Source organism: Rhagoletis pomonella, unplaced genomic scaffold, assembly GCF_013731165.1.
Source record: "Rhagoletis pomonella isolate Grant_MI unplaced genomic scaffold, Rhpom_1.0 Rhpom_scaffold_00003, whole genome shotgun sequence".
Taxonomy (NCBI): Eukaryota; Metazoa; Arthropoda; class Insecta; order Diptera; family Tephritidae; genus Rhagoletis; species Rhagoletis pomonella.
Window position 1 is genome coordinate 57,415,423 of NW_023458557.1, and position 22,036 is coordinate 57,437,458.

General features: G+C 35.1%; 1 protein-coding gene across 2 annotated transcripts in view; it reads right to left on the reverse strand.

Moving 5' to 3' along the window:
* The window catches only part of LOC118735320 (cell wall protein DAN4-like), a 318,943-nt gene that overhangs the window by 87,534 nt on the left and 209,373 nt on the right, over window positions 1-22,036 (reverse strand). For both annotated transcript variants that reach the window (XM_036465001.1, XM_036465002.1), the window contains exon 3: window positions 20,693-21,194. In XM_036465001.1, coding sequence (XP_036320894.1) covers window positions 20,693-21,194 — 502 coding nt within the window. The remainder of the gene's footprint in view (window positions 1-20,692; window positions 21,195-22,036) is intronic.

A 22,036-nucleotide genomic window follows, 5' to 3' on the forward strand; every position in this document is an offset into this window, starting at 1 on the left:
GTTCAGAAAACGTAATGCTTTCTACCATTTTTAATGAAAATCGATTTTTGAACGAAAAAAACTTTATAGGAAATATAAAATTTTGGCCTATTTAAAAAAGTATCCACATTTATAATGACCGGAAAAAATAAGTATCCCGCAAAAATTCGCCTAAAAATGTATCCAATTGGATCTATTTAGATCCAAACGGCATCCCTGGTTGCTATCAGCTTCGTTTTTGTTGCTACAGCTGTCCTTAATAGTTGTTGGTCAATGTGAGATAAATTTTAATGGGTAATCCAAGCAAGAGCAGCCACAAAATACAATTAAGTGTCTGTATATACATAAAGGTGGAGATGGGCAAAATAAACTAAAATAAGTAATAACGCTGATCATGAACGATGGCATGCTACGCCATTCGTTCGTTGAAGATGTTTCCCGGCAAATACAAATACAGAGCTGGTACTTATTTCTAAATTGGGGAAACCACCAGGGTCCTATTTCATAAAAGTAACAGGTGCGACAATTGTCTATTTTTCTATAAAATTTCACTGCCAGAATTTTCGGCGACATCCTGTTTTATATACGTTTGTAGGCAACTGAGAAAATTTTTGGAAAACGACAGTGATAATATGGAATATTATGTTAGACTCGAGGCCACGTCAGTTTAAGTGGCTGTAACTCTTGAAGGAAAAGTCTTATAGCACCATTCGAGAGTGCATTTTGAAGGATAATAATAATAACAATATAATAGATTGGCGCTTACACATATGTATGTATGTTAGTGTTTGGCCGAGCTTCTCCTAATAGTAATTGTAGTACTAGAAAATTACTTGAAATAATTCTAATAGATTTTTACTATTAAAACAGAAAATCGTCTTCTTCTTTTAACTTCTTATTTTGCTTCTTTTGCCCTCGTTCTTTTTTGAAATAATATTATTTTAGCGTTTTTGTATTTTTCTATATTTTGGACATTACCTTAAAAAATGATGCCGATTCTATTTTCATTAAGAAGGTTAATCACTGATTATTTTGTCGAATACTTTTTTATTAACTTCAAAGTAATACAGGGCAATCGAAGAGAAGCAAGTAGAATGGAAAAAATTGTGGTAGTTATGCTTATTGAAAAGGCGAGGATCTTTTCAAAGAGTAAGTTCTTTATTGCAACAGAATAAATTTCGAAGTAAAGAAAATTTATGACAAAATTGAGTGTGTTTATTTCATATTAAATGTTGCTAGAATAAAAAATTCTTGAATTGAACAAACTTATTTTGGACATAGTTCTTTTATACTTTTAACACTCCTCCTCTTTGATCAATTCTTCTAAACCACACATTTGCCTAAATTTTTGTAATTTTTGTTTTGCTAGAGGTTTAGTTAGTAAGTCCGCTATCATTTCTTCTGAAGCACAATACTGAACTGTAATGATGTTTTTAAAAACATAGTTCTTAATGAAATGATATTGTATGTCTATGTGTTTAGACCTTTCACTAAAATTTTCTGAATAAAGCATTTTTATACAACTTTGGTTGTCTTCACATATTTCGACTGGCGCTTTTGTTTCATAACCCATATCTTTTAAAAGCTCATGTAAGAATTTCATTTCTTTACTAGCTTCACAAGTGCAATATATTCTGCTTCAGTGGAAGTGATACACAATTTTGTTTGCGGAAAGACCAGCGACCTCCAATTAAATAGAAAACACTACCACTATGTGACTTCCTATCTGTGCTATTTCCCCCCCAACAAGTATACGCAAACGTCAAGCTGTGAGGCTGCGTTTTTCTGTGATCTGTTTAAATTTTGTATTTTATAAAGCTGTTTACGCTTATTAAAGTAAAAAATTAAAAAAAAGTGTTAATAAACTTCTGGTGCACAATTTAAAGATAAGTAAAATATCAAAATTTCCTGTAAATTTGATTAATTTAACTTGATATTCTTAATTGCATGAGCCGAGTATTTTGTTTCATATAATATATTGTTGTTGTACAATTGTTTCTGTTTGTGCACATTGATTTTGCTCTTTTTGTCTTTTTGTCATTTCTGCTGTTTCATCTTTGTCACAGCTGTTTGTGTTGTGTTTATTAGGAGTCAAATATACAGTGCATTTAAAACTGTTCGCTACATAGCTTTCCAACTGATATTTACCAGCTGATTGGTTCACTGATTATTACATCGTTTTCAAAACTGTTTTTGCTTTTTTGCTTCTAAAACCTAAAAATAAATATAATTTTAAACATGTCGTGTATTTACACCAATTGCAGCGTTAAAAGCGACTTCTAAATGTGCTGGTTTGAGCGGTAGAGTATTAGACGCTATTAACGAGGGTAAGGGTCTTCGTTGGTCTTGTCAAATATGTAGATCAACCGAAGTTGATTTATTTAAATTCTTTAGGCAGTCCAGAAATGGTGATTCTGAGAATTTAAGCATTACGAAAAAATGTTTAGGTCTTTCACTTGTCTCGACAACCCTCCGCACTCTGAGGATAGCCGAGAAAATAAAGGTGGGCGTGTTATTAGTCCACATAAAGAGACAGCCACGGATTCTAGTAAAAAAATCCTCCATCCCAGTTCGTGGAACTTATTAATCTATCTTCTCCATGCCCTCAGGCATTGGAGCCTCCGATATCTAAAGCCATATCCACTAGGTCTACTTCTAAAAATAGTCAAACCGTTGATTTAACAGTGTTGCCATCAACATCTCAAGCTGCACTGTCTAACTTAGTTCCTCCTAATAATTCGGAGCCCCGCACATCAGACATCATTACCAAAAAGTTGGCTGTAATTCCTCCGAGAAGAACAATCTTTGTCTCTAGATTTGCTAAAGAAACTTCTTCGGATGATATAAAGTCATACATATCGACTAAAATTAGAACTAAAGATGTATTTATTCGTAAATTTAATTTTAAATACGATCGCGATATTTCATCTTTTAAAATTGATGTAGCTTCCGAAGATTTTGATTCACTACTAAATAGTTCATTTTGGCCGACCGGGGCGTTTGTTCGCGAGTTTGAGTATAAACTTAATAAAAGTAATAATAACGTAGCTAAAATTTCTAATCTTAATTCGGATTCAAAAAACTAACTCGCAAGTCTAATTTAAGTATTTACTATCAAAACGTTAGAGGTTGGAATACCAAATTAACTGACTTATATTTAAAAGGTTTTGACTGCAATTATAATATTATTTCCTTGACCGAAACATGGTTCAAACCTCATATTTTTAATTCCGAAATTCTTCCAAATGAATATCAAATATACAGGAGCGACCGCGAGGGCAGAATCGGCGGTGGTGTTCTTTTTGCGGTGCATTCATCGATACCATCCGAGGAAGTTAGTCTTCCTGTCATTGAGTATACCGAATTTAAATGTATACGTGTACAGGCTGGAAAGACTTATATTTATTTAGCTCTTTGCTACATCCCTCCTAATTCTGCCGTATCAGTATTATGCAGCTAGTTTCTTTACTTGAGACCGTAAATGCAATGCTTACGGCATCCGATTCTATGATTGTTTTGGGCGATTTAAATCTGCCACACATTTCATGGAACATCATTGACACCGATGTTGTACCAGTTTCATCTAGAGATAGTTACAATGTATTTCTGGAGGAAATGGCTGAACTTTGCCTCAAACAAAGAAATATATGCCCAAATAAGTTTGGAAAGGTCTTGGATCTCGTTTACGTTGATGATGTTCCGAAGGCCTCTATTAATCGGTGTGATCCCCTAGTTTTGCCGGAAGATGCATACCATCCTGCTCTTGAGGTAAGCTACGAAATCATAAATGAAATACATAATAATAAGTCAAGTTCAAGTACTAGTTATGTTTTTGCGAAAGCAAATTTCAGGAAAATTAACAAAGAACTTTCAAAGTTATCTTGGCCAATATATAGAGATGACGTGGAGCGTAGCGTTGAGCACTTTAATGATACTGTTTTCAATTTGTTTCGAAAGTATGTGCCAAAACGTAATATTGATCCTGAAGAACCAATACAATTATGGTTCACTAAAGAGCTTAAAAAATTGAAAAATAAAAAGTCGCACTCTTTTACAGGCTAACCTAATATCCATGCACGCCGCCAATTTACTGTCAAAAATTTCTCATGCACATACAACTTCTATGGGACCAACCGAAATTGAACGGCGTGCGTATGAAGCTAATTCAATTTCCAATTTTTGTTCTGCGTGACATTTTGATTTGACGTTTCGCTCAATGAAATCAAATGCAAACGCACGCAAGCCAATTTCGGGTGACGCAAAAAAACAAATTCGACGGCGTGCATACCAAAACGCAAGCCGCGAATATTAGGTTAGCATGTAAAACTGTATAAAAGAACGGGCTTACACAGTGATTACCTAAGGTACTCAGTTTTGCGGCATAGCTACTTTTCATTAAATAAGAAATGTTATAATTCATATTTATGTAAAATTAAGAAGAATTTAAATAACAATCCTAAATCATTTTATGGTTTCGTAAATTCAAAGCGTAAGGTACTTGGTTTTCCGTCCGCTATGCATTATCGCAACACTGTATCTAGCGACAGCCAACTCATTGCCAACATGTTTGCTCGGTTCTTTAGGTCCAATTATTCTGTAGACTTCCTTATAAGTGGAGACTATCCGTACGAGCTTTGTCCAATCAACTCTGCTTATATTCCAGTAATATCTTCCGATGAAGTTTTACACTATTGCAAAACCTTAAAAGCGTCATTTAGGCCTGGACCTGATCATATTCCGACCTGTTTTCTTAAAAACTGCGCTGAGAACATCTGCGAGCCTTTAACAACTCTATTCAATTTGTCACTTAAACATGGCGTTTTTCCGTTAGCCTGGAAGGAGTCTTTCATAATACCACTTCACAAAAACGGCAGCAGGTCCTCTATAGAAAACTATCGAGGCATAGCGAAACTCTCCGCTATCCCCAAATTATTCGAAGCAATTATTGTTAACCAGCTGACATATTCTATATCTTCTTCAATTACACAATCTCAACACGGGTTTTCTAAAGGAAAATCTACTATGACTAATTTATTGGAGTTTACAACTCATTTCTCAAACGGTTTTAGAGAAAATGCTCATACCGACGTAATATACACCGATTTCAGTAAAGCTTTTGACAAAGTATGTCACTCGTTACTCATTCGTAAACTAGACCTAATCGGCTTTCAGCCCAGTCTTCTTCAATGGATCTCATCTTACCTCTCTGATAGAACACAAAGAGTTATTGTTAATAATTGTTCTTCCAACATCATTAAAGTTTCTTCAGGGGTTCCTCAGGGAAGCCACCTTGGTCCGATTCTGTTCCTGATATTCATTAATGATATTTCTTCTATAATAAAACATTCAAAAATTTTAATGGATGCCGATGATGTGAAACTTTTTAAAACATTGTCATAACTGAACAATCAGTTGTATGGGAGATATATGTTATGGTGACCCGATCCTTGTTATTTTCACTTTAATAATGGGTGATAACGGTGCAAAATTTCATGTTTCTAGCTGCATAAATGAAGAAGTTATGGCAAAAAATCTCATATCTGAACAATCAGTTGTATTGAGGCTATAGGTTATAGCGACCCGATCTTCGCCATTTTCACTTAAAGTATTCTTTTCATAATGAGTGACAACAGTGCAACATTGCATGTTCTTAGCTATGAGCTATAGTGGTCCGATTCTTCCGGTTCCGACAAATGATTAATACATTAAAAAAAAATACAGCCAACTACCAAATTTCATCCGGATATCTCTAAAACTGAGGGACTAGATTGCATACAAACAGACGGACATGGCTAAATCGACTCAGCTCGCCAGTCTGATTATTTAAGTATACATTTTAGTTGGTCTATCTCTTCTTATTCTGGTACTTACAAACATCGGACCAAAGTTATAATACCATTTCATGCTCATGAAAGGAATACAAATATTGCCCGACAAGTAAACAAAATAACTGTTTTTGAAATTTTTCCTAAAAATAAATTCCCCATTTGAAATGATTTAAACGAATATATGTAACATCCAAAGCAAATCACGAACATGTTGTTTAAAATTATAGTACACACTTTCTTCTTTTATGTCTAGTTGTGTTTTTTTTAAGATTGGTCCAAAAAAATCATAATAAAGAAAGAAACCAATGCAGGTATTTAATGCACAGAAAACAAAAAAACAAGTATAGTCAAAAGGACTATGTTTTTGTTTTGACGTACGTTAAAGGCCAAGTAGAAGTAGGAAGTAATATGATTAAAGATAATTTTTTCAAAGTTAATAAATATGAAATTTGACCAGTTTCGTTACACAAATACTCCCATGTTTGGCGCCCCGACAACATGACCTAACATCGCATCTCCACAGGCAAAAAATATTGGCTACAATTTGTCATTTTGTTTGCAAGATATACGTTTTATCGGTGCACTTGCACAACATTCGCATTCGCAAAAGCTCCGCATTGATTATTGCGAATGCGAAAGCGAAATGCGAGTATTAAAATTAATGCGGAAGCTCCGCGGTTGCGAATGCGGTTATTCGCAACAACCCTGGTACACATATCAGCTTGCATACTTGGTGCAAATCTACATTGCACTACTTTCTCATATCGCCCGAGTTCAGTAATGATAACAAACAAGCAAGTTTTCATTTTTCATTTGTAGCTATATATTTAGCAATTTGCAATTTAATTACTATTTTCGTATGGTATTTGGATACCAATAAAAATACACATATCCTAACTTCGTCTTTATATATATGAGTGTAGGTATGTGTGTATTTACATATGTATATATCTAAAATGTAAAATTCGCTTGTAAGCATTTGAAAATTCCAATACGTTGTGGTATTCTTGGCTCCTTTTATTAGAAATACTGAAAAACGTATTTGCTTAGTTTGGGGAGAGTTTTGGATCGCATATATAAATACAAACTAAATATGTTATGTCAGAATGCATGTATTATAACTTTGGTCCGTTGCTTGTGAGTTTTAGAAGATGGACACATAAAAATATATACCAAAATCTGAAATTATCTCCCATAAAAATAGTTGTGTAGATGAGATGAGAATTTGATTTAAAACTCCTCCACGTAAGCAGCAAAGAACTTAATTTTTTGTTCTCTTTTTGTTTATCATGTATAGAAATATTACTATGAAAATAATAAATATTGGCTCACTACAATTTATTTTTTATGTAAAAGTCCAGTGCGTAAGTGTTCGTAACTCTTTTCGTCCTTACCGACTTGGCCGATTTTGATAAAATTCGATTTCCGTATTTATGCTGTCACCTGGATGGACATAGGCTATAATCCAATTCCAATCCAATAGATGATTATTATTTTTTGTGGAGTTCCCTGGATTGTTATAATCTATAATTCGACGCCTTAGGTGTCGCTATTATGGAGCTGATCCATATTACCTTTTATAATTTTTATATACATAACAGTTGTTTGTTCACATAACAGTTGTTTTTAACAGGCAAAACGATTCGAGATAGATATAGACAAATGTATACATAAATGATTGTAATGAAAAGAGAAATCGGTTAAGCGGTGACTGTCTGTCCGTCCGTCCGTCCGTCTGTGCACACGATAACTCGAGTGAAAATTGAGATATCTTAGCGAAAGTTGGTACGTGTACTTCTTTCGGGCGTAGGGCGGATGGTATTCAAAGTGGACAACGGCAGTTTACAGAAATACGAAAACTGTGATATTTTCGTAACTTCTCAAACCTATTCACTCAAAATTGATTCTTACGATGATTTTTAGACAAAAACTAAGAATATTATTAATTTTTGGAAAATGGGCGTAGTCACGCCCACTTATGGTTACATGTGTATGTCTTGATAACCGCTGCACCAATTTCTCCCAAACTTGGCACAGTTAATGGCCTTGGTATAACATACCAAATGGCTTAAAATTTTCAAAATCGGACAATAACCACGCCCACATCCCATATAACGGTAATTTAGGGAAGTACGAAATCTTCGAGAAATCAGTAAATACTAAAGCTAATTCATTCAAAATTTATGCTTGCAATAATTCTCTACCAAGACATACGCGTATGATAAAATTTTGGAAAATGGGCTTGGCACCGCCCACTTATGATCACACATATGTATCTCGGTAACCGTTCTACTACTTTGTACTACTCGTTGTGGTTATTGTTCTTGCCACAAAAAAAGCAAAGCATGGACAATTATTGAAATCGGACTAAAATTACGGCCACTTTTCATATAACGGTAAGTTAGCGGTTAAGGATGCTAATTTACTCAAAACTGACACTAACAACAATCCCTTGAAAAGCAGTAATATTATTTGGAATTTTGGAAAATGGGCGTGATACCGCCCACATGTTACTATATAGGTTAATCTCATTATATCTAGCTGAACGTTCTATCAAAGATGTTTAAAATAGGGGTAAAACCACCATGTAGCGGTAGTTTTCGTAAAGGTGAAAAACATATATTTAATACTTGCGCCAGGTATTTAATGTTCGGCTCCTCCCGAACTTAGACTCTCTTATTTGTTTATTTTCGAATTTTTAAAGAAATGCTAAATGCCCCGTTTAGATTATGCCAATAGCAAGCCAGTCCAGTTACTGGCGTAATGTAAACCGTCACTGGGATGAAGTAATTTCAGTAAATAGTTTATGCCATTATCTGGAATGTAGGTCTACTTTTCATGCCAGGGATGGCATGCCAGTACGACTGGCATAGTGTAGGCGGCTAATCCACTGGAATGCCAGTGCTTTCAGAACCTCATACAGTGAGCACATATAAATATGATAGTGGTTTAAAAAATAAAAAAATTAATACAAAATAAAATTGTACTCCTATTTACAAATAGGATCATTTAACTAATTAGACGATTGTGATAGATACTATAAAAGCAAGTAAAAAATATTGTAGTCTAGAGTTAATTAATCTTAGTGCTAGCGAGGGATGCTAAATAATGCTATGGATATATTATTATTCACTTAATACTCGTTTAACTATAAATGCTTTATAATTAGCTATCAGAAAATATTTTTTTTTTTGTATTTTACAATATAAAAGTATATTGAAAAATTAAATCTATTATGTATTCAAATTTCATGAACAAACAAGGAAATAATTATAAACAATTACATGATCTAGGATGTAATCAGTTTTGATTCCTTATCAGACTCATCTATAACTTATCCGCTAACAATTGAATCTTGAAAAAAACTTTACTTATTTTATTTAAGTTCATGGAGTGAGACCGTATTTTTCATTTCACTAGCTTCTGGGCAACTGGCATAGTGTAGACAGTCGTCACTCCAGTCCAGCGCTGGCCTGGCTCACTAGACTGGCTTATTACTGGCATAATGTCCCAGCAATAGCTTGTGCGCGTGGTTTCGGACCCGCCACGTAAAAAACCTACCCCAATGAAAAAGAAGAACTAAGGCTGGGATGAGACACCCTTTTGATGACGACCCGGCTGGTTGATGTCCTCATAAGGACAAAAGTTTACATCACCGCCAACCAAGAAATGCGTTGGAGGGGGGAAGGCAAAAAATGTCTGGGGTCTTGCGACGTCTACTAAAGCTGCCATTTAAAGGAGCGCAAATTTGGTATTGGATTTGTGGTGGGAGAGAGACTCCAATTCCAATTGACGTCATTTGGCAAAGAAGAAAAGCGACTGACGTGCTTTGTTGAACTCTGCCAACATCGCTTAGGCGGTCAGAGTGCCAAATAAGAAGAAGAAGAGTGTAAACGGACCAAAACCTTCGTAGAAGGTGTAAATACATACTGTGGACCACACTCAAATTATACAATGATCTTTCATACAATACTTATTTTAAAAGTATAGCTCATTATCTAATAAAAAAACATATAAATATAAATTGCAAAATTTTTGCAGAAATTAGAAAAATTTAACAAAGATTCTTCAAAATTGCAAGCATTTTCGAAGCAAGTTCGAAGTCGGTAAAAAATCCCGTCCATTTTTGAACATTTTTTTGACGTTGAAGATTGCATCTCAGAAAGGCGGATTCTTTATTTTCTTTCGTGGTGCGCAAGATGTCAGGTTCGCAAATGTACGATCGCAAAAATAAAACCGCATTAGCCATTACATTGCATAAATAAAAAAGATCGTCTCTCATTTCTACATGCACCACGAAATATCACAACAACCTTTGTTGAGTAATATAGCCCTTCTGAATAGGTTTCCCTGCAACACTCACCGCATAAATACACCAGAGAAATGAGCGATCGCTGAGCAATTGAATTTTTTATGCGCTGAGACACCACATTGAGAACAAATTGCCGCGTTCCATTCGACACTAAAAATATGCAAATGAATCATCATAAGTACCCACAAATACACAATCATTTAGGGAAAACTTACTGCACATGGAAGTACATACAAGCACTTATAGGGCCAATTATATCGGCACGCAAGCCGGAGGGGCATAATCGCATAGGCATAAATAAACTACGCTATGAAGGGGAGGAGTAGGTGGGGTAAAGTAATAACTGCGCTCATTCAGTTGAGTTCGCCCTTAAGGGACCTCGCCAGCAATTGAAGTTTGCATAACACATTGCTTGCCGGGAAAGTCATTGTAAAATTTGCATATAAACGCAGTCATGCCAATGCGTACATACTCAAGTCAGTAGGTTTGTGCGTGTGCATATTTGCATATGTAAAAATTATGAAAGGGCGGTGACATTATTTTCGATGGGGCACGAAATTGTGGCATATAAATAGTTCATGTGACTTTCGTTTCATTCTTTTCATTCTATCCCATTAATGCATCTGTGGGTAATATTGTAGTTGTTTCTGCTACTCTGCAGTTATGAGAGCTTGTTGACCTCATCGTCATCATCATCGCTCAGCAAAAGCGATTGTGCGTAATTGTAGTAAATTGCCAGCAATAACCTCGAAGTGTATTTCATATTTTTATTAATTTTAATTAAATTATTATTTTTTTATTTTGTTTTGTTTATTTGGTTTTTCTTTATTTTCTTTTGTTTTATTTCATTTAATCTTTATTACTTTTTCCAATAACCCGATATCGTTGCGTTCGCTCCAGTACTTTCATAGTTGTTATTAATTTGATTTTTTGTGAAGCTTTCCGGATTGCTTTTTAACTTAGAAATACTTGATTTTTTGATTTTGATAAGTTTGTTTTAACCGATCAGAATAGCCGTGCATTCTTCTGTCAACCAGATAGACCGTCTACAGCAAACTTATCAAACAAAATTATGGAGAAAACAGCTATTTATATAGCTCAAAAGCGACTCTGGCGAATGCTTTCAGTTTACATAAGATGAAACTGGCTCGACATAGCCACCACAATACTCACAGAAGAGCAATGTTGCACGCATTTGTAACCACAATTAGAGCTAGGGTCAGACATCGTAGTCGAAAATACAACCAGTGGGGCTTCCATTGTACTCTTCAGTGGCCGCCAGGATCTCAACCTCGGCAAGCGAAAATCGCACATTCACGCAATAATTTCAAAACCCCAACATGCCATTTAATTGAACACCCATATTCCTTACCCTTCAAAAACCACTCCCTCAAATGGTCTTAATATCCAGATATTCCGCCTAGTAAAGACCAAGAACAAACTTGCCATACACCAATCCAACTAATTTCGGCACTTCCAAGATTCCCAAAGCCTGCACATCGTGCACTATTTACGCAAAGGTGACAGGTAACAAGATCAGCGGAATTAAGGTCAATTGACACTGGTGAGAAATAAAGTCAATTGACATTATTACCTTTTCCAAAGCGAAATAAAATCCGTTGACATTATTGCTCTTTCAAACATTAAATGGCGTAGCTTCGCGGCGGCCCGCGTGCAAGCCCTAAACCGCGTCGCACCCCGCCGCGCCGAGCCGCGCTCTGAGCACTGAGGATTATTTGGCAATAACGTCTTGCATCTTTGGAACCAACATTTACGGGGCAACATTTATTGTAGCAACATTTATATCCCAAGGATGAAGGAAAACAAAGTGGAAAGGAATTAAAAACACACTCATAATGTGATTGTTTATAGTAAAATTGGTTGATTTTACATATTTTGAGGAAAATTGGATGGATTCAGTCGTATTTGCAATTATAGCTGCGGAGTAAGAGCGCGCCATGGCTATGGATTCACAAAGGTATGCGGAGCTGTCGGGCATAGTAACCATGGACGTCAGCTTCTGGTTGAATTGTTGAGCCACAGGCTATAACTCTTCCTATGCCTGACAATAAAAGTTTCTTCCAAGCCATTGAAAATATGCATTTTGTTAGGTCCACCACCAGGTTGCGCTGATTCTGCCTTCGGCCGCGCTAAGGGATTATAAGCCTTCCTAATGAGAATTCTCCTTTCTGTGTTGACGGAGAAGAGGGCGGAAGCCCCTCTTCTACTGTAAAAGGCATACAATATTTATTGTGCATATAACTACGGCTTCGCCATCCACAGTATTTTTGCGCAGAACCCACATCGAAATTCCCAAAAAGTGCATGGCTCAAACCGAATTTATTAAGAGCTCGGAAATTTGAAATTTTTGTTTTACATATATGGCTATATTAAAGTTTTTAGATTCGGGTGATGCGTTTGGATACAACCACCCAAAATCATTGTACAAATAACTAAACCGTTCCCAAGTTTCTCGATAATGGGCAACATTCAAACATTCTTCTTTGTTCGTTCATATAAATCAGTGGATAAAAATATACGTATATGCAAAAAACAAATTTATCTGTTTAAAAGAACACCACTAATATCTCCTGCAAACACACATCGGTTTACACCTTTTTGCTTAACTTTTATCTCGCTTTCGACACAGAATTGTTTTCGTAAAAAATTACACAAAATAGCTGTCAATTATTACTCGTTCGTTTTAAGGCATGCCATTGTTACGAATTTCGAAAGTTCGAAGGTAGTATTCGGATTCCAGCAAACCATTTCTACGATTCGTACCAAAATCCGAATATGAAAGTGTTACAGAATAGGGGTGTACATTTACTTCGGATAATCATAAATATATCCCTCAGCAAAGGCATACGTATGACTACCAAGTCAAAAGGAGGTACACGTCAAAGCATCTGTAAAGCATCCATCGAAGCAGTGCTGCATACAGGCGGCCCAAATTTAGCCCAAGCTACGGAGGGGCTTCGATATATGGTACAAACAGCGGCGCCCGTGGTCTTAATGGTTACGCAAGATGCGTTACACTTGTCTTACGATTGAAAACAGCAGTTTTCTTCCACGCACTAAGTGTAGAGTTCGTTCACCTATGGTCAGCCACAGGTATTTTCCCCATCCAATTATACAACCGGTGAAAGATTCGATGAAAATATGCACTTGAGTAGCGTTATTACACCTAAAAAATCTCTATTGTCTTAATCCACCCGTGACTGACTTTCAAAAGAAGAAGGCCTTCCGGATACTCAGGCAATTTACAAAGGGATTCTTCCTGGTGCTATGATGTGTACCTAATGATTTCATTTACATACCTTATTTCCATCACTGACATTTTGAATTTTTCTATTAGATACAGTGGTTAAGATTAAATGTCCAATCTGTTTTCGTGCCTTGAAAATTGCTCTGTATTTTTATTTTAATTAAGTAGTGGCACACCAGCAACCATCTCAATTTATGTATGCTCAAATAGTAGGCATTACTAAAAGTAAGCACCTATAAAAAGTATCATCTAATTTCCTATCAATAGTAATGCAATTTCCACTAAGTGAATGCATTACGGTGCTTCATAATGGAATTAAAGTGCGCAACGAATAAGCGCTTGAGTACAAAGGAAAGAAAATAAAATGGCATTTAGCTGCGCAGTATTACAGAAAAGGGGACAAATGTCGTTATACATCAGCAGCAAGGACAAGCGCATTAAAATCGAGCTAAATGCCATTAAAGTGTCGCCTGCACGACCGACGCACGTTCACTTAAATGTATGGCACACACACATGTAGGTAAAACTTTAGCCAAGTAAAGCACACGCAACTAGCTGCTAGAAGGGCCCGATCCCCTTTCTCGCCTAAAGTGAGCAACAAGCGATTTTTTCACGTGGCATCACTCTGTTTACATTGTCGTTATTGGCCACTGTGCGTTTGCCAACAAGTGTAGCTGATAGCAACAAACAACACTTTCACAAAAATCAAAACAGTAAGGGACAAGAAAAGCGTAAATAACAAATAGTGCGTCTTTTAACCCCAGCATTAACCGCAACTGAATTCCAAAAGAAATACAAATATACTTATCTAAATTTATGTACATACTAGGGATGTTAATTTTTTCGCTTTTTACGATCCCGGGATTTCCGGGATCTCATTATCACAATCGCGGGATCCCGGGATTAGTCCCGGGATTGAGATATTCATTACTTTTCAACAACTTAAATCGAAAAAATTGCTTCTATATTGTTTGAGAAGTTCTCCTACCACAAAATAAATAATAAATAAATGGGTTTGAAACCTACTTTTTTATTTAAAGCGGCGTTGTTATTTTTTTTTCTCTGACGTCAGGACTTATTTTAAAGGACTTGGTTATTCCAAAGATATGATTAATTCCAAAAATTATTTCAAAAATTGAATGCAATGTAGAATACAAATATGGGTACCAAATTAAACAGGAAATTTCTTTAGAATTAAAAAAAAAAGTAAAATTTTTTGGATACACAAGGACGAATGGTAATTTTTTCAGCTGATAAAGTTAGAAGGACGAAATTCGAGGATGTAACATATAATTTTTTAAAAGCAAATATTGCGAAATTTCAAGGGTAAAATTTTAAAAGGACATTTTCAATACTTACCAGTCCTTCTGCAGCAAAAAATTGAATCTGTTTAAATTCTACGGAATTTCCTCTTTAATTTGATACCCATACTTCTTCTTTAAGCACATTTCACTGAATTGTTTAAATCATTTTTTAATTACTGATGCCAGAGTGAAAAACTAAAAACGCAATTTTACTTTATTTGGCCAATGGGTTCGCGAATATATTGATTTTTGTGTGTGAAAATTTACTATCACACTGTGTTATACATATGTATAATGAGCTGGACATATATAAAACAATATTAATTATTAATAAAAAAGAAATATAGCCAATACTGGTCAAGAAAAGGAGTATCTATTATTGCCATCAGTGCAAATTACAAATCTCGAAAACTCCGGGATTATTTGCCAAGAATCCCGGGATTTCCGAGACCTAAAAAAGGCCGCGATCCCGGGATAGCATTCCTAGTACATACATACTATGTATGTAAGAGGGTAAATGAGTAATAAAAATGCGTATGAGCTGAAGAATGCATTACGGAGAAGAAGTAGAAGAGAAGAGACGATGGAGTAGCAAAGCATGGCATATTAAATGCATTCCGCTGTTCATTCAATGCCCATTCCTTTTAACGTTTCCATTGCTTGTTTGCCAGCGTCGCACAGGGCGTATACGTAATAAGCGTCTTTGTGGTATAGGAGCGTCTATTTCTACTATCAACACAATTTATTATGGGGTCTCAGATTTAGGAGTTTCATTTGCCGGCAAAGCTGCTGCTGCTGCTTACACACTCGATTAATGCTTGAGTTGAGTAGAATTGAAAGGAAACGAAGCGAAGGCAGCTAAAGACCGAGTTAAGATGGGTGTCAAAGGCAAAATATGAAAGAAAGAAAAACAAAATTGAGATTAAGTAAAGAAAATGAAATGTACACTAAATGAAAGTTATATTAAAATTATTTACAAAATAAAAATCTAAAACTAAATAAAATACATAAATATAAAATTAACTCATAAAAAACTTAAGTTAAATTAAAGAAATAAAGCAAAATAAAAACACGAAAATAATTCCATTCATTTTTACGGTCGTCCAATTCTAGTCACACTTCGCTTCCAAGATGTATGACGCGTCAACGTGATCGGAAGCATGCTGTTACTTTTTTTAATTTTTTGAGGCGCCACGCAATCATTGCGAATTCGCAAAGCTTTGACGACAATGCGACTGTAAGTACCTACTCAGGAAATGTCTGTGTGTGAATGTTGTTGTCGACGCTGGCATTCCACTCTAACGCCCCTCGGTCATGCAACCGCTTCTTCAAACAAAGCACTGCGAAAGAAAAGGGTGCGAAAAGAGTACTTGGTAGAGAACTTTGAAGGGCCCAAATGACTGGCTAGCTATATACATACATACATACATACTATGTATGTACACACACACGTACCCTCGTGTATGCATATGACTGACGAGGCGATTGGGGTTAAGTAAGTCACATATTAGCATAAAATATAATACTTTATTTGCAAGTATAGTTCTGAAATGCGATAAGTATATTCCCATTTTCTATACACTTATAGCTGTTATAGCTTTCCCCTCGTTTGAGACTTTAATACGCGCACTTTGGTGCACGCTTATGCATAATAATAAACAAGAAATGCAAGTGGAAATGTAATTATGTAAAAAAACGAAAATCGATAAAATAGGGTAACTATGCGCAGCAGTGAAACGTGAAACGAGTACCATTAAATCGGTTGAGTGTCAGCTATTAATCTGAATGGCTCTAATGGTATGTCAAGGATACATTATAATTGTGCAGCAAAAATATATTCTATCCATATCACGCACGAATCAGTGATTTCGCATATGATTATTCAAATATAAGTTCTCCTTTTTATTAGTAATATCATAGACATAATTTTGAGATGAATTTAAATATTTTGACTTTTGATATTTGAAGCAAAATTAAAGTAAAACATTTCCCTGATATAACCGATCCTCAAATGGTTCATGATTTTTTTATGGTTTTCGGAGACTGTTTTCGCAATAATTTTTTGCAGCCTTTTTTTTGATTACGATTTGCGGGGAATTTCAGTTTACATGGAAAAGCTTTTTTGCTTCACTAATTACATTATGATTTAAAAAAAATTTAAGTTGAAATGTCTCACCCGTCCTCGTGGAATGACCCGTATGCAGTTTTGAAGCTCATTCAATTGTAGTATAATAAAGTTTCAAATGGCTAAAAATTACTATTGATTTTTTAGAATTTTCTATGTCGTATTTGCTTTCATATAACGAATATACTAGCCGGCCTCATATACCCAACGCTTCGCCAGGCGCTGAATGTGTACATAAGTATCGGCGTAGCCAGAATGAAATTTAGGGGAGGGGCTCGACCCTATTAAGCTGGCATTTCAGGGTACTATTTTATATATACATATAAGGAAAATTTGAAAGTTAGGGGGGGCGGGCTCGAGCACCCCCCCTGCCCCTACCTGGCTACGCCCATGTACATATACGCAACAGGTGGCAAGCCTATTAAAAAATAAAGCCTTATTGCACATCTAATCGCTAAGCCCTTTCATTTGACATATGGTTTTAATGCAACGAACGGTGTGGATCTTATAATTTTTTATGCAGGTGGCAACTCTATTCAAAAAAATAAAACCTTATTGCACATCTGGAAGCCAAGTCCTCTCATTTAACGACTCACTATTTAGTCCATCGAATAGTCCACATCTTATAATTTTTCGTACAGGAGGCAACCCTCTTCGAAAATGTAAAACCTTATTGCACATCTGAACGCCAAGCCTTTTCCTTTAAGACATATTTTTTTTCAAATGAATGAACTGCGCAAATCTGATGTAATTAAAAAAAATGCCCTCACGTATTATATGTAAGGTGGTAATTTTTAAAAAGGTGGCAACCCCACTAAAAAAACTAAAGCTTATTGCACATCTGAAGATCATATCCTTTAAATTTTTTTTAAATTGAATGAACTGCGAAAATCTGATGTATCTAGGTAATAAAAGTATGGTTATTTTTAAATAGGTGGCAACCCCACTCAAAAAAAATTGATGCTTTTTGCGAATTCGGAGACCATGTCCTTTCATTTGGTACCTCATTTTTTAGTCCAACGAACGGTGAAGATATTATAATTTAAAATAAAGTGGCAACCCTAATCAAAACATAACACAATATTGAACATCTAGAGCAGTAATGGGCATTTCATATCATGCGTGTAGCTCAACTGTACGTTTTTCACAGGTATATGCTCACACATTATATTGCCGAACAAAAAAGAAATTCAACCAAACAACCAGTCTGGATAAGCTGTCGCCGAGGCATGTTGCGTTGTTTGCACGCTTCTTAGCGCGCAGTTTTTGTCAAAAATTAGGTGTTGTGCTTACGCGTTTTAACTGAAGTACCCCTATCGATACAGAATATATACAACAAAATCTCATCCAAATCCGTTCAGTAGTTTTCGATATTAGGGTGTAAAAAAATCTTGGCTTTGCTTTATACTACGTAAGGATAAGATAGCAATTTTAAATAGGTGGCAACCCCAATCAAAAATATTAAAGTTTTTGTACATGCGTAGGCTCTGCCCTTTCATTTGGTATCTCATTTTGCTATCCAACCAACAGTGAAGATCTTTAATTTTTACACAAATGGCAACCCTACTCAAAAAAATAATAAATTTTTGCACATCAAGAGGCTAAGTATATTTGTTTGATGGTGATTGTGCAGAACTGATACCTTCGCTTATTAAGATTGAATAAAGTAACGCAACGCAAACGTCAAAGCTGTGAAGCTGTGTTTTTTTTGTGATCTGTTTAGATTTTGTGTTTTATAAAGCTGTTTATGCTTAATAAAGTAAAAAAAGTGTTAATAAACTTCTGGTGCACAATTTAAAGATAAAAAAATATCAAAATTCCCTGTAAATGTGATTAACTTAACTTGATATTCCTAATTGCATGAGCCGAGTATCTTGTTTCATTGTTGTTATACAATTGCTTTTGTTTGTGCACATTGATTTTGCTCTTTTTGTCATTTCTGCTGTTTCATCTTTGTCACAGCTGTTTGCGTTGTGTTTATTAGGTGTCAGATATACAGTGTATTTAAAACTGTACGTTACATAGCTTTCCAACTGATATTTACCAGCTGATTGGTTCTCTGATTGATACATCTTTTTCGAAACTGTTCTGCTTTTTTGCTTCTAAAACCTAAAAATAAATATAATTTTAAACATGTCGTGTATTTCCACCAATTGCCACGTTAAAAGCGACTCCTATGTATCATGCTGGCTCTGCGAAGAGATTGCCCATATAAAATGTGGTGGTTTGAGCGGTAGGGTGTTAGACGCTATTAAATATTTATGCTTATCTAGAGGCCAATCCCTTTCATTTGGCACCTCATTTTTTGTAATCCAGCGAACGGTGAAGATCTTATAGTTTTAAACAGGTGGCAATCTTACCCAGAAAAATAATACATTATTACACATCTAGAGGTTAAGTCTTTTCATTTGACAGTGACGGTGCAGAACTGACGCCTACGCTTTTTAGGATTGAATATAGTAATTTTCATAACAGGTGGCAACCCTATTCAAAAAATAAGACATTAGTGCTTTTCTAGAGGCCAATCGCATTCATTTGACTCCTCACTTTTTGTAATCCAACGAACGATGCGGATCTTATAGTTTTTTAGAAAGTTTGTTGATTTTGTTTAAATATTGCACAAAGTTTAAACTTGTATTTAAACGGGTTTTCTTAAAGAACGAACTATATTTTTATAAAGGTAACTCAAATTAAATAAAAAAAATATAATTATTATGAAAACTTGTCAAAATTTGGTGCGGCTAATTTTTTTTCGACCGCTGTATGTACATAATGTAAATATTACATGTACATTTTGTATTCTTTATTTGTTAACAAACTTAATAAAAGTTTGGTTTGGTTTATGAATACATAGATGAATTTTATATACTTAAAAATAAAATAAACAGAAATACCAGCAATATATCAAAATACATAAGTACATTTTTTTAAATAAGGAGATATCTATAGGGTGGGAATTTTATGAAATTTCGGGCAAAATCGGGGAATTTCATTGTCGAAATCGGGGAATTCTCAAAAATAAGTTGGCTACCCAGCTGCAGGCCATTATGATAGCGCACCCCTTTGTCGACATTGTTTTATCTATATATGTACAATCGGATTTACACCTAGAATATGATATATTTTTATAAAAAGTTTATGAATATTAAATGTACAAAAGGAAAACTGTAAATATTAAGGATCAAAAGGGTGCGCTGTTCAAATGACGAAGAGTGTAAAATACATATTTGCGTTAAAAATTCGTTGTAACTCAAATCAAAACTCTCTAGTGGTTGTCCAGCTTATATGTTTGCTAATATGTATGTATGTTTAAATCTCTACTACCAGCAGTTGTATGTATAGTAATATACATATGTACATACATATATAGGTGTTTTTGGTGAACGTCTCTAACGCAAATAACTTGAAAATCTGAATCACTGAAATCAGCGTACCCGTATTATATTAACCAAATTTGCCCCATAAATATTTAAAAAAAAAGTTCCCGATTCGAGCACTATTTTAAGGTTTCGCGGATTTACCACGATCGATTTATTATTTTCGTACCAGATGGGCTGACAAAAATGTCGCGTCTTCATAAGAATTGCAAAATATTTCTGATATTAAGATATTTTTCATTCACGAAAATTTTACACTTCTGTTCTGTTACTGCAACCTTTCATATTCTCAAGTTACCACTTCTACTACATAACTCAACATCGCATTAACTGTATTTATCCATTAAATGCCATTCATGTCTCTCTCAGTTCAAATACACCAGTGCATAGGAGTAGGTACATATTTACATCCAATAGATTGTGTTTACACACTATTCGATTAGATATACATATTGCAATACAAAGAATAAACAAACACAAATGCATCAACATGTCCTACCTTCACGCATCTCCTTGTAAGGATCATCGACATGCGACTCCTTGTAGATGATAGAATGAAAACCAATATTCCGATTGCCGTCAGTTTGTCCATTTTTATCATTTCCGCCGGACGTTGTAAATGTTTTCAGCGTCGTTTCCCTCGATGTTGTTGTTGTTGTCGGTGATGCTGTTGTTGAGCTCATCGTCGTTGTCATTGATGTTGATGATGATGTGCTGCTTGTCGAAGTTGTTGCTGTATATTGTTCAGCAACGCGTCGTTGTGCCAGTGGCATTTGTGTACCATTCGTACTTAATGCTGCTGCCGTAGCTACTGTTGTTGTTGGCGGGAAATAACGTTTGGCATGTTCAACATAATAGGCATCACGTTCAGTTATTATTTTACCCTCGAATACCCCATCCAAAATAGAACCAAATACATAACTATTACGATCCCCTATCACTTCGCCCTCGTAAATGTGATCGGTGGACACATCCAAGGGGAGATTGTTGCTATCATAAAACTAGAAAGGGGAAGGAAAAAAGAGTGAAATGAATATAAATGGTAGACATTTTATACTTGAAATTAAATATTTTACCAAAAGAACATAACATTACATATGTATATACTCATATACCCAGCAACACAAAGTTTGAAACGTTTGACAAAAATTTATTTCCCAATTTGATATCAAATGTTTTTCTCAAATTGAAAAGCGGTTTAGATACTACATGAAATCATTTTAGATTGATTTGGAGAAATATAGTTTCGTAATAATGATCGAAAAATGTTTCCTAAGAATTGTACATCTCTATAACACTATGCGCCAAAATCAAATTGGTTGACTCGGTATTGAGCAAAACCAAATGCAAGTGATAGTTTTAGGGCCAAATTCACAGTGCGTAGTTAACTCAGAATTGGCAGTTAACTACAGACTTTCAGTACAGCTAACTCAGAATCGGCAGTTAACTACAGATTTTCAGTACAAAAACGATTTTTAAAATAAAAAAATGCAAAAAATAAGGAACAAAATACAATAAATAAATTAATTTCTGTTTAAAATATTTATTTCGGTGTTTGAAATCACATCCCGACTGATTTTTTTAATGAAGACAACTAATTTGAATATTTATTAAAGAAAACTGAACGAAATTCAATCAAATTAACCTGCAGTGCCATCTAGCGCAAAGCTAATAATAAACGAACATCAAAAAGGAACAGTCCAGCGCCTTCGTCTTGGTCTGCAGGCTGTATCGGAGATACATCTTCATCTTCATCATCATCATCATCATCATCTTCATCTTCATCTTCATCATCTTCATCTTCATCTTCATCTTCATCTTCATCTTCATCTTCATCTTCATC